Source organism: Oxyura jamaicensis, chromosome 9, assembly GCF_011077185.1.
Source record: "Oxyura jamaicensis isolate SHBP4307 breed ruddy duck chromosome 9, BPBGC_Ojam_1.0, whole genome shotgun sequence".
NCBI classification, from domain to species: domain Eukaryota; kingdom Metazoa; phylum Chordata; class Aves; order Anseriformes; family Anatidae; genus Oxyura; species Oxyura jamaicensis.
Genome location: NC_048901.1, coordinates 24,512,347 through 24,525,932, shown reverse-complemented (window position 1 = coordinate 24,525,932; position 13,586 = coordinate 24,512,347). Strand labels below are relative to the sequence as shown.

General features: G+C 58.9%; 1 protein-coding gene across 2 annotated transcripts in view; it reads left to right on the top strand.

Annotated features, from left to right (window-relative positions):
• KCNAB1 (potassium voltage-gated channel subfamily A member regulatory beta subunit 1) overlaps positions 1 to 13,586 on the top strand; it is a 39,656-nt gene that overhangs the window by 17,308 nt on the left and 8,762 nt on the right. For both annotated transcript variants that reach the window (XM_035334440.1, XM_035334441.1), the window contains exons 2-7: positions 6,697 to 6,740; positions 9,223 to 9,260; positions 10,260 to 10,339; positions 10,891 to 10,935; positions 11,822 to 11,866; positions 12,453 to 12,496. In XM_035334440.1, the coding sequence (XP_035190331.1) occupies positions 6,697 to 6,740; positions 9,223 to 9,260; positions 10,260 to 10,339; positions 10,891 to 10,935; positions 11,822 to 11,866; positions 12,453 to 12,496 (296 nt within the window). The remainder of the gene's footprint in view (positions 1 to 6,696; positions 6,741 to 9,222; positions 9,261 to 10,259; positions 10,340 to 10,890; positions 10,936 to 11,821; positions 11,867 to 12,452; positions 12,497 to 13,586) is intronic.

The following is a 13,586-nucleotide window of genomic DNA, read 5'->3' as shown; positions in this document are numbered from 1 at the left end:
GAGAGCGCTTCGGGGACGCGGCCTGCGGCCTCCCCGGGGAGGCTGGCGGGTGCCAGTCCCCCTTGGGAAGGGATGAGGCCAGGCCAGTGTCGCTCTTCCCCACGACACCCATGGAAATCAAAGCACCCTTGGTGCTGCTGCAGGACAGGAGGTCTGCACCGGGCTGTGCCGGGGCGGCACCGGGGCCCCCCGCGGAGCATTTCGCTCCAGCTCCGTTTCGCTGTGAGCAACCAGCCGGTGCCCTGCTCCCAGCCAAGTGTTTTTTTTTTCTGCAGACTCTGCCTGCAAACTTGTCAGCGTGCTGCCAGCCTCCAGAGGTGCGAGGAGTCCGGCGGAGGGAAGCAGGAGCCTCAAACCAGTCGGCTGAGCGCCAGGCTGGTTTTTGGTGGCTGCCGGGCACCGCTGCGCTGTGGGCTGGGAGGGCTGAGCCCACCCTCCTCCCTCCTGCGCGCTCCAGGTTTCTCCTGCTGCCCACTTCATTAAAAGAGGAGGTGGAGAAGTTTTGGCCGAGCTGTAACATCAGGCTGGAGGCGTGGATGTGGGGGAGCAAAACCCCTGCAGCCCGCCCGGCGGGCGTGGGGCTGCGCAGCCTCAGCTCCGGGAGCGCACGAGGTGCCACCGGGGCTTGCAGGAGTCCTGCAGCAGGAAGGAAGAAGCGGGCTTGGGAAAGTGCTGGGGACTGTGAAGTGGAGAGCTTGGAGGGGAATTCACCCCGCAGAGATTTGGCATTACAGGGCGGCGAGGAGCAGGGCTTGGCAGGGAGGGGGAAGTGGCCAGAACCCGGTGCCTGGCGAGAGGCTCAGAGCCCGTGTTGGAGGGGAGACCTACGTGGGGTGCGCTTTGCTTGTGCCAGGTCTGGCTGGGACGTGCAGCAGTGCTTTTTTCAGGGAGTAAATTACATATTTTATTCATTTTCCGTGCAAAAAAGGAGCTGTTCTGAAGCAATAATGGGGATGTTTCTAAGCAACGTTGTTTTCCCACTGCAAGCTTCAGGAACGGTGACATTTTTGTACATTTTGGTAACAATAAGCCAAGCCGCCTGCTGTTTGCTCACAGGAAAGCCCTGCCTTGGTTCTCCCAACTTTGCCTTCCCCTGCGGCTCGGGGGCCTTTAGCCCCAGCCCTGGGCTCACCCCATGCAGATGTTCCTGGGCACGGGGTGCCGGGCTGCTGGGGTGGGGGTCTCCAGCAGGACCCCAGGAGGTCACCCCGAGGCTCTGCCCACCCAGCACCCCATCCTCGTGTCCCACCCAGTCCCTCTGTCTGCCAGAGAGGGCTGGGCTGGATCCTGCTTCATGCACGTCCCGTGTCACCCTCCCTGCTGGCCCCAGGGCTGGGGACACAGGGTCCTCGTCCTGGTGGTCACCTGCTGCCATATCAGGGGGTCCTGGCCCAGGCAGGATGCGTCCCCTGCGTCCCCTCCGTCCAGCACTTGTGGTGAGGGTTGGCTGCTGCGGGCACAAACTCCAACGCAGGGCAGTCAGGCTGGGGGTGGGGAGAGGGAAGATCGGCATTATTGGATTTCTGCGGAGCTCGTCGGTTGTTCTGCCGTGGGTGTGGAAACGCTTTGCTCACTGTATGTGGTGCTGCGTGGCTTTGTTACAAAACTTGTGTTCTTCCTTAAAAATAAAAACTTTTTTTTTCTGTCTCATTGCTGGTAGATAGATAGGTGGACGGATGGGTGGATGACTGATGGATATACAGCCAGATGGGTAGGTGGATGGATGGACAGGCGGATGGGTAGGTAGACAGGGGTAGAAGGATGGATAGCAATCCAGACAGGTTGCTTCCTCTCCCCACGTTGTTCAGGTGGGACCACTGGAAGCAGCTGAGCTTTCACCAGATTCTGAAGCAAAGCTGCTCAGCAGCTCGGGCTCCCCAGCGTGCTGACTGTCCCTGCTGCGAAGGTTCACGCTCGTTGTTTTCCACCTCTCCCAAGCACAGGGCTGCTTTGAGCCGTTTGCAGCCGGGGTGTAGGCAGGGCCCCCCCCGTAACACCCAGCGCCGGTGCTGGCTCCCAGGGAGCTGGGGATGGGGCAGGGAGCCCAGCGGGGCCGTGCTGCTCCTGGGGGGGGGGGCTGTCAGGGGGAGATGGGCAAAAACGGAGCGTTAAGGAGCAGGTGAATGTGGTGTTGCTCTGGGGACCGCCTGCTGAGGCTGCCTTCGCTCCCTGTGGGCCAGCTGCAAGGGCGAGGGATGGCTGGTGGGGTGGCACCGGGGTGTTTCTGGATAACCAGCGTGTGTTTTCTTCCGATTGCTTTGTCCCTTCGCCATCGCGGGAAGCAGCTGCGGGTTAATTAGTTGATTAAGCAGCGCAGGAGGCTCAGACCATAAATCACTGCCAGAAGGGGCTGCAGGTGTGGGCTGCCTGGTGTAGGAGAGCTGCTCGCTGCCCTGCAGCTCGTGGGAGCACGAGGAGAGGCGTGCTGGGCTCGTGGGGGGCTGCCTGGGCTGGGTGCCCCTGTCCGAGGGGTGAGCAGGGCTGGGGGCGCCCAGCAGGGCTGGGGACAGTGTCAGTGTGGGGCTGGTCCCCGTGGGGTGGCTGCCTGTGGCACTGCAGCCATCGCTGGGTGCTCGTACCCATCCCCCTGCGCTAGAGTTAATTAAAAGTGAATAATTACAATTGCTTTCTGCCCCGTGCCACAGGAGACAAGCGCCACTCCTGCCATATGGCACGGGCTGCTCCTCAGGCACGTTTTTTTCCCCCTCTCCTTTAATTAAGGATGCCGTCACCTCGGGATGTCCCCAGGACGTGACCGAGCGCCTCACCGCTGCCCGGCCCAGGCTGGGCCCTCCGCAGCAGCCCCTGAAGGGAGCAATGAATTACGGGTTCCTCCTGGTCTCGCCCGGCTCTGCCCGCACCGTCAGCACTTACCCTTCGGAGGAAGTAATTAAACTACAGGTTGCCGTAAAGCACGTGAGGAGGAGCTGGCTGGAGGCAGATCTCAGACATGGCCTGGCTGTGTCCGCGGCGGGGGGCTGAGAGCTCCCCGTGCCAGGGCAGCTTCCCTTGAAAAGGCTTTTCTCAGCGTGGGCGTTGGGCAAACGGGGTTATAATTGGCTGCCCCGTACGCCCCCGAGTTAATTGGGACAGCGGCCCCCGTACAGGAGGGGCTGTCCTCGGGGGGATGAGGCCTCCAAAAGCCAAGCTGGCAGCCAGGGCAGAGCTTCCCAACCACCTCGTGTCCCCCTTCGTCTGGCTGCGGGGCCGCCCGTGGATGTACGGGCAGCCAGCGGTGCTGTAGGGCTGCGTCCCCACCGCGTGTCCTTGCAGGAGTTACGTGGGCTTAGCGGTGCCGCACGATCAAATTATTCTCGCTTTTCATCGCCAAATACTCATCTCGGTTTTAAGCCTTCTTGTCTTTTTAACTAAAATTAACATTTATTTCAGACATAATCTAATCTTCCTCCGGTGCCACGTTACAAAGAGCAATCCCCTGGGAAGGGATTTCAGCCTCCTTTATTCCCGAGATTCTTGAAAAAACGTGATTTTCCCCTGAATCCCTACACTCAGCCTTTATCCCGGGCGCCTCTCGTTACCCTGTCTGTGTGCTGTATTTCCTGCTGGATGTGCCATTCCCCCTCTCCCCGTTTCTATTGCTCTTTGACTTCCTGACGCTGAACCAGAAAGCTCTGGAGGTCAGAAGCTGCCGTCTGTGCCTTTCTCATGACCGTACAATTGTGGCTTCAAACGTGCAGTAAGCAATCCGTGCACATCTTCCAGCCCCGATACAGCTCTCCGCCTCGTACTTTTCCTGGTTTCGCTCATTATTTTGCTCGCAGCGAAATGGCTAACGAGCAGAATACTTTTTTCCCCCCCACTTGTGCAGAAATGAAAGCTTTCTCTTATTCAGGCATATTCAGCATCCCCGTCGGGTCCAGAACCAAGCGATCTTTTATGAGGATAACGCTGCGTGCGTGAAAAAGCTAAACGGCATGGCAGGTTTGTGGCTTTGTTGGTTTTCCCCCTGCGGTTACAGATGAGCAGCACCTTCCCATTGGCCCTGGGGACTTCGGGAAGGTTTTTCCGTGCGGAAATTCCTCCTTCCCCCTCGCGCCCTGGGTGCTGCATGGACCGAGGGGCCGTGCCGGGAAGGAAGACCGGCGTGCATGGCTTGGCTTTGGGGGCCCTTTCCCCTTCTTGTGCTGAGCCCCCTGTGTGCAGGGGCTGCAGCTCACCTCGGATGGGAAGGATTTAGGTCCCACAGTGGCATCCCGCCAGCAAACGGCCAGCCCTGCTCGGTGCAGTGGGGGGCTCTGCCCCACGGGCAGGGCTCTCCCCGCTCGCCGCCCCTGCAGAGCGCAGCAGCAGCCGCTTCCCACTGCTCCGCAGCCAGCCGTGAGCTGTGGGTGCTCCCTGGAGCTGCGCTTTGGTCCTCTTAAATTAATCCCCCCGATTGGCTTCTGGTGGACAAAATCAGCCCTCCGAGCGCAGGCTGTGCGGGGACCTGACCCATTCCTCGATCCCCAGGGACAGGGATGGGGTAGGGGGGGGACGGGAGGCGCGTTACCGCCGGCACGGAGCCAGGCCGCCGCGGGCGCGCTGATGCAGCATCTCGCTGACCGTGTCGCATCCTGACAAAACACTGCATTTTTTTTTCATCCAAACACCATAAAATTTGCTGCATCTTGCAGAACTGCATCTTTCCACATCCACCTAGATGGAAATCTTGCAAAGTTTAGAGAGGAAAAACGCTTAACTACTGCTGCAGCCTGCAGCATCCTCTCCTGTAATGAGTGCAGGGACAAAGGCACAGGAGAAACACTTTTCCTCCGGCTTTGATCCATCCCACTCCTCCTAGGGGGGTTGCTCTGAGGAGCATCTATGCTGGGCAGCCTGTCCCTCTCTCCTCATGCTGTCCCTCTGTCCTGGTGCCGTCCCTCTGTCCCTGTGAGCTGTGCTCAGGAGCAGGACTGGGTTAGAGCAGCGATGTCTGGGCGAGGTGGCTCCTGGAGAGGTCCTTGTTTTCTTTACTTTTCTTTTTCTTTTCTCCCTGAAAATGTAGCTGCTTTGCTTTAGGCTTGTTTTTAAACAACCCGGGAGGCGATCTGGAACGCTTCTCAGGCCTCGCTCGTGGTGCAGGTTTGGGATGAAGCAAACCCAGGCAGTTTCAGACAGGCGACGAGAAGCAGTTTGAAGCCTGCCCCGTGCTGCAGCCAGTGCAACCTTCCTGTGCTCAGCAGGGGCTGGCAGCGGCTTGTCCGGAGCTCCAGTCCTGCAAGGAGATGTCGGAGGTGGGAGAAGCCAGGCCGAGCAGCGAGAAGTGGTGCATGAACAACAGAGAGCTGCTGAGCTGCTGCAGGGTGAGGCAAAGCGCACCTGAGAGCGGTTCAGCTGGGCTCACCTGGACCCGGTGCCAAACCTTAAGGAAAATGCACGGCAAGCTGCCCCGTTTTTACAGCAAGTGACTTCGGTTAGTGTTGAATTTCGGATGCGTGCTCCATGTTCTGGCCACCCTTCCTCCAGCCAGCAGCTACTGAGCTCAGTCTGCAGGGAGGGACTTGTGCTAACAGGACTTGGTGGTTTTCGGTGTTGGCTCTTCAGCGTGGACATAAATTTCTGCAAGCACCCCGGTCGTGTGCACGCTGAGTGAACGCAAGGACAGCTTCTGGAAAGTCAGACGCGGTGTTTCTGCCCAGGTTCGTTAGAGGAGCTGGGTGGAGCTCGCAGCAAGAGGTGCTTTCCAAATGGGAATGGGGCTGGAAATGCGCAGCAAGCTGTGTGCTGGGCGGGCTGTAATGTGCAGTGACGCCACAGCCCTGACCCTGAGAGCAGGCTCAGCTCCCCTGCCAGAACAGCACACCCCTGGCTGGAGCATCAGCCAGCTGCATAGCCCTAACTTTTTTCGGGTTATGCTTTGGGCAGGGGGAGATGGGCATCGCCTGTGCCAGCACCCTGCACACAGCGGGTGTCGGTACACAGGGCTCCATCAGTGTTCTCATTACGCAAGGTATCGGCTCGGTGCCTGCCCCAGACGTGCTGTGAGCCTGGGGCTGGTGGGGCTGGCAGCACCCTCTCGCTGTCTGAGCACAGCTGAGGCCCCGATAAGTCAGCGTTTGGGGGTTCTGTCCTGTTCCTTCTTTAGGATTTAAATAACTCATTACCAGCAGCAAAAAAGAAACCAAAGTGCAGCAATCATTCACTGAGCTCCTCAGCGGAAGGTAAAGAGCTGGTCCCCAAATTATACCTTGATCTGGCAAAAAAATTGCACGGATCCGGCTGTGATGTGAAGGTTAAAGCAGGAGGGTGTAATTAGCAGGGCATTTCGTGCTGCCGCGCCAGCTTCGCGTTAGGGCAGGGGTTCACAGACGGCACGTCTCCCGGCCTCGCGGCTAATTATCTTGTCTGCAGCCCTGCTCTGCGTGGGGGGCACCGGGACAGCCCCTGCGGCTGCTGCAGGGCGGCCCGGGGAGCGGCAGGGGGGCGGCGAGGTGAGGGGCTGCTGGTTTTCTGGGGCTGCTGGATGGACAGGGGTGCTTCGGCCAGCGGCAGGGGGATGAAGAGCACACGGCTGAATGAGGCGAGTGCCCCAGCCAGGGTTACTGCCAGCAGCGCTGCGTGAAGGCAGAGCAACGGGGGGGGGTTACGGCCCCCAGCAGCACGGCAGTGCCCGAGCCAAGTGGGAAGCTGCCCCCAGCAGGAAAACGGGTGCTTTGGGTGCACACCTGGGTCTAACGTCGTTTTCTTTTTTTCTAGAAACCTTGGGAAATCCGGACTGCGAGTTTCGTGCCTTGGCCTGGGTGAGTTTGTGCCCCTTCCCCTTCCCCTCCCTCTGCATGCACCTCGCTGCTTCCATTCCGTACCGATCCAAGAACAGCTTATCAATATTTTATCCTGTCAATATTTTATCAAAAAGGGCACCTCTGGGCACTGCAGGCCGTGCGTGCAGTGACAGCTGTGTGTAAATCCTCTGCTGCCGCCTCCCGCGGGCAGGAGCGGGGCCGTGCTCACACAGGTGCTCCCTGCGGTGGCACGCAAAGTGCTTAGAAGTGCATTTATTCCCCAACGCCTTGAGAGCTGATTTTAAAATAGAGGGGATGTGAAAGTCACCCTGAGTTGTAAAGTCACAAAAATAAGGCCTGTTCCGGCAAGAAGAGCTCTTCTGGCTAAAATAGCTCCCGACTTGTGAAGGACTTCCTCGCCGGGCACAGCAGGCTTTTTTCGTCCTGGCACTTTCACCAGGAGCGAGGGCTGGGGCGGAGGGAGAGCTGCGGGAGGAAGCAGCGGCGGGAGGAAATCGCCTTGTGGAGCGCTTCTGTGATTGCGAGCAGGTGGGGCCGCAGCGGCGCCTAAATATATCCGAATATATCTGAATATATCCAAACGTGTCGGGCCTCTGTCAGCACAGCTGCGGGGCCGGGCACTGCGGCGGGCACGGGGAAAGTGCCACAGGGCAGGAGCTGGGCAGTGTCCCCACGCTGTCCCCAGGCTGTCCCCAGGGCCATGGGTGTGCCGGGGACAGGGTCTGGGGACCGGTGACGTTTACAGGCAGGGGGGCTCCCTCTGCAGCGCGGCTCGGTCGCCTCTCCCACCGCAGGCACGTCCCGTGCCTGCCTCAGAGCCAGCCTGAACACTTCTCTGAGCGGTTCTCTTGTGCAGCTCCCCAGAAGACAGGGAGCTTCGTTTCCCTAAGCTCTCCGCAGCAAGGAATCCATCCCCTTTAGCTTAGCAAAGTTTCTGAAGGCTCAGCCATCATCCCTAAAAGAAGAGGCTGCTCACGGCGAGGCACAAACCCAGCAGTCGTGAGAGCAGGAAGGGGCCAGGTCTTCCCCTAGCACCTTGCTCGCTCTGCTCGGGGGCAGAGCTTCTGCAAGCCCTGCAAATGATGGAAACCCAGCCCCGGGCACCAGGCGGGGTGCGGAGCAGGCAGGGCTGAGCGCCCACCATCGATCCCCCCCGGAGCAGTGCCAGCAGCCGGAGGCTCCGCACGGCATTGGCCTCTCTGGGAGCAGGCTGGGGGAAAATCACCCTCGTGGGAGGCTGAGCCTTGGCTCCCAGCCAGGGTGCTGTTATTTCCCCGAGAGGTGACACATCTGCCGGCAGCGGCATTATCAAGTGGTGAATTTTGCATCAGCAAATAACCCAGAAATAGTCACACCACGCGAGGCTCCGAGCTGGGATGGGAATGGAGCCGGATCTGGCTTAAACGCAGAAATGCTGGAGCTGAGGGCACCCAGCTGGAAAAGGCTTAAACCGTGGGCCAGGGGAGCGGCCGTGCCTCGGAGCCGTGCCCGTGCTCCACCGCAAATCCCACACTTAAAACCATGCCTTGGGTCTCCTCTTGTGTTCCCGCAGGGCCCCCAGGTGTGAGCTCACTGCTCACCAGGACGGGCCGACGGGAAATGGCTGTCGGGAGGGGGACAAGTAAGGATTAGGGTTTTTTTTTTTTTTAGTGTATTTTTCTTCCAAACTGCTCCTCTTGGCTGGGCTGTGAATCATCCTCGATCTGACAGCCGCTGCTGGAAATGCCAAGGGAGCCTTTTTGTGTTTCCTGGGAGGGTTTTTTCAAGCACCCCTGCTGCAGCCCCCAGCCTCCTGGCGTCCCAGCAGCGCGGGCGCTCTGTGTCCTACGCGGGGCTGGGGGGCTCGGGGTGCCCCTGCTGCTGTCCCCAGAAGCCTTTTGTGGTGCTCCGGCTGGTGGCACGCGTTGGTACCTGCCTGGACTGTGGGGTTTGTGACCCACCAGGTGCGTAAATAACCCCTCTTACCTGTGCTCGGGACCTGTGTGCGTATTTAGGCAAAAGAATCACTTTGGGATAAACAGTCTCAACACATTTATTTTTTTCAGTACAAATGCATTTTAATGCATTCTGGTAAAAATAACACTTCTGAGGCTTTAACATGGAAATCGGTCTTCGTTTGGATTTTTTTTCACTTGCTTAGAGACGCTTAATGACAACACGAAGCCAGTTCCACTTGTATCGTTCTGCGTGGCACCAGAGCCCGGGCAGCGCGGGGCCGGCCCCGCGGCTCCCGCTGCACGTCCTGGGCTGGGAGCACCTCGCTTCCCTCACAGCGGGAAGAAGGAAGCACAGAATCAGTTAAAAATACATTTTTTTAAATTCTGGCAGCATTAGCTGTGGTTGGGGAAGAGTTTCATACCCTAAATGATGTGTTTTGGCACTGTCAGAATGTTTTCCAGCTGCGCCACTGTCAGTCCGTGCTGGGGGGTCGGAGCACTGAGGAACCTCTCTGGTGGTAACCACGTGTTTTTTTTTCTAGGGACATGGGTCACTTTTGGAGGCCAGATCTCAGATGAGGTAAGTGATTCTTGGTTTAAGTATAACGCATGAAGCAAAGCTAATGAGAACAAGTTTTTAAATGAATTTGTGGCCAGCGAAATAACAGGAGCCTGATTCGGTAACAGCGCATGGCAGAGTCGGTACGCAAAGGGATACACATCCTGCGTTCTGCTACAAAAACCCTAATGAATCTGACATTTCCAGGGATGAGCTTTCACAAAAACATCTACTGGGAAACTTCTGCTTCTGCAGGACGTGTGCGATCCGCGGCAGCCATCAACACCAGGAGCGCAGCATCTCGCGGGGGGCTGCCCAGGGCTTGTAGTTCATTTTAATTCTCTTTCTCTCCAAAATAAGATGAATCAAATGGAAACGTGCTCGGGTCTCCTCCCCACCCCGGCCCACAGCAGATGGCTCGCAGCCTCTGCTCGTGCTCCTGCCCGCGTGCTGCAGCGCACGTGGACCTCGCTGCCTGCCAGGTACGCTGGCAACGCCGCTCGTCAGAAAAAGGCAAACCTTCAGCAGCCTGCCTGGTGCTACTGCAGCAGAAAATCCCAAAATAACTTTTGCAGCAGGGAAGAGGCCCAGGATTCTGATTCCAAACCTTTTTTTCTTTGTAAGCGACTTGACCTTTGCGGGTATTTCTGCCTGCCGCAGATCACTGGGCTGCGTTTATTCCAGTCTCTCAGTACCGCAGGCTGAAGCAAGAAGAGTTGTTTCAATGACAAATCTGGCTCACTTGCTCTCCTTGTTTAGAATTAGTCGAGGCATGGAAAAAAGAAGACTTCAACGCATTTCTGCACAAAACCCCCTACATCCGCAGAGCCATTTCTGCAGCCCTATTAAATTGTTGGCTGCTTTCCTGTCAGCAAGCGCAGGACTTCCCTCTGGGAAGAGATTAATTCCTCCCAGGACGGATCCGAGGGAAGGCTGTGCAGGGTGGCGTGGTGGCACCGGTGCCATTTCCAACGAGGAGCGAAGCGCTGCCCGCGCTCAGCCCCGCGTCTCTGCCCGCAGGTGGCCGAGCAGCTGATGACCATCGCCTACGAGAGCGGCGTCAACCTCTTCGACACGGCCGAGGTGTACGCAGCGGGCAAGTGAGTCCCCAGCTTTGCTGCGGTGCGGGGCGCCGGGGGTCCCTTCCGCGGGGCTCTGTCCGAGCCGTTCCCTGTGCCTCGTGGCTGTGCTTGGGAAATCCCCTTGAAAAAAATGTTAGTTTTGGAGCACTCTTAAAACAATGACCCCGCGCCCAGCTGAGATGTATGAGTGGGGCTGCCACGAGCGCTTGGCTCAGGGAGGAAAGCGTCCCAGATGAATGACGAGTCGGTGCGTGCTGTGATGACGATTAGCGGCCCGTGGCGGTGACCCTCTGCAGCGCTGCTCCCCGAGGCAGGAGCAGCTCTGGCTGCAGCACAGCTAATAACACCCCTGGTGTCATTGCTGGACCAAACAAAAGGAAAAACAGAATCCCCCTGTAACGTGTCTGACGCTGGCTGATCCGTGCTGGGCCTGGGAGGCGGAGCGGGGTGCAGGCACGAGGCGCAGCGGCTCTGCTGGCGTTGGCACAGCACCATCGTGCTGGCCGGGGCGGTCACGGAACTGTGCCCTGCACCTCCCCTCGCTGATGGGCTCTATCTCTCTTGCGCAGGGCCGAGGTCATCCTGGGGAACATCCTCAAGAAGAAGGGCTGGAGGTACCGTACCGCCGCAGGGACCCTCGGGCACGGGGGAATGCGCCCGGTCCTTGCACGGCCGGTGCTGTGCGGGGCTCGTGGGGCAGCTCAGGAGCCAGAACCCGAAACTGCTGAACAAAAACGCTCTGTGCTTTTTGGGAGCGCACACCGACTCCACGAGGCTGCTGTGGTCGACCCAAAATGCAGGTTTGAGCGGGTCAGGACACCTGCAGGATGTCCCGAGACTGGTGCTGCCCTGCCCACGGCACAGGACCACCTGTCTGTGCACAGCAGCCACCTTCCCCGGGTGTGCGTCCTCGTTTCCGAGGTACCCCGAGACAGACGAGGTGTGCATGGGGGCTGCGCGCCCACAGCAGGCTGTGAATTAGGAATGCAAAGCTGTGATGGGCCTTCATCCTGGGCAGCCCGGCAGGAGATGATACCTCATGTAAATGAGGTGCATTAGCATACGTTGTGTCGTTTCAGGAGCATTTACATAATCTTTAAAGATTGTGTGTGTCAGCCTCAGCCTGCGACCGCCCAAAGGCCCCGGCAGTGTTCTCCCAAACTCCGTGCCCCTGTTCCAGGGGCGACCGCTCGGGGTGAAGCGTCCTGCGGAACAAAGCAGTCACGTATAAATTGTGTTACACACCTATAAATCGTGTTACACACATACAATTATACAGCAAAGTAGCTTGCAAACGATAGATATTTAACATCACATGGGGGTGTACAGATCAGTTCGGCTAGTGCATCGTTCCCGGGGTTTAATACCTGAGGGAACGCCCCACGCTCAGGATCCGTGCCGCGTGCCCTGGGCGGATGGGCAGGAAGCTTTGCGGGCTGCTGCGTGGGTTTTCTGTGATGATTTTATTTAACAATAACAGGTTTTCTTCTCTGCTCCTAGGCGGTCCAGCCTGGTCATCACAACCAAGCTGTACTGGGGTGGAAAGTAAGTTCAGAGCTGCCCGCTCGCTGCGCTCGTGGCCGGGTTTTTGGGAGCTGGCACCGGGCTGGGGAATCAGGGGGGGCTGGCCATGGGCAGACCCCGCTGCGACCTGCAGGGAGGTGGTGGGGGAGGCCGAGCAGCCCGGCTCTGAATGCTGCCCAGCCTTCTGCTTCCCGCAGTGTGCTCGCTGTCTTTGGCCTGAGAACAAAATGCCAGCACTGGCGCTTCCCAACCTGCTGGAAAGCCTGAGAGAAGCCCGAACAAACCACGGACACGAAGGTTATCCCTGGTGTTAGCTTGTGAAGCAGTGTCTGGGTGGTTGTCATCTGAGATAATGCACAAGTGATTAAATTGATCTTCCCCCTTACACTGAGGTTCGTTTTGCTGTCTGGCAGTGGAGGCGCAGCACAGCTCCCTGCTTCCCACCGTGGGGCTGGGAAATGGTTTTTTTGGCACCCGTCCCACCTGGCTGCATCGCTGCTCCACGGGCCAATGCTGTCACCTCGTTTGGGGGCGTTTCAAGCATCACTTCGTGCTGCTGGCCGGTGCCTCGGACCCCTAACCGCGTGTCCCCGCTTTGCCTTTGCAGGGCTGAAACGGAGAGAGGGCTCTCGCGGAAGCACATCATCGAAGGTGGGTGCTGGGCCGGGCGTTGTGCTGTCGGGACGGGTCCGGGTCCCCCCGGCAGGCTCCCCACAGCTCCCCACAGCCCCTCGGCTCCATCCCGCGGTGCCCCCGCGCCGTGCAGGGTGGGTCCCGCTGCCGTGTCCTTGCTGCTGAGGATAAATGCCCCCGGTACGACGGGTGCGTGCGGGGGAAGAGGCGCACAAAGCCGTGGGATGGGGCTCGCTGTGGCTGCCCGGGGCACGAGGGAGCATCAGGCTGTGCACCTGTGCTTCACAGCGCCGCGGCATGGCTCGCAGCAGCCGCCTCCTTGCAGTCTGACCCACTTCTGTCTGCTGGCACAGAGCAGCGTGGGAAGCACTCCAGGCTCCCCTGGAGCTGTCCACGAGCTGCCAAAGCTCCCCGAGCCCGGCTCAGCCGTGCCCGGCGTGCTGGGGTCAGGCCGAGCCCTCCCTGCTTCCCTGTGCCTCCCGACTTGTGGGATAAGCCCGCGCTGCTTGCTGGGGCTGTTGCTCAAGGCAGTGTTTGCTGCCAGAAACCACTAGGAAAGGAAGATTCGGGCTCGTCCATGCTAGGTACCGTGGTGTCGGTCTCCAGCCAGAAGGGGTAGGGACAGCTCTGCCACGCTGCTGTTTTATAAAATAGATTTTATGGAATATAATACTGGAATATACTACTGGTACATGTACTTCATCTGCCCTTACCTGGGATTTCAGTGCTGCCCACCCCGCAGCATGGCTCTCACTGTCCAGAGCGGGCGCTGTGGCATGAGCGAGGTCACAGCACGCTTGGCTGCAGCGGGGAGCGCTTCGAGCGAGGAGCAACTGCCCTAGAAAACCTCCATCTCTTCACACTTGCGGAGTTCAGCCGCATCAGTGTATTCAGGTAGCTCTGGGGAAAGGTTTCCAGCCCCGTTTTATTCAGCGCCCCTGTGAACGAGCCCCGTGGCGCAGTGCCCCTGCTGCTGGCCCGGCACCCGGGGCGCCTGGGGGACCGCAGCCATTTCGCGGGCAGTCCGAGCCCACCCGCTCGCCGTTCCTGGAGGAGCTGCTTCGTGAGATGACAGCAAAATCCTGGCAGCAGTTGGAATGGGTTCGCA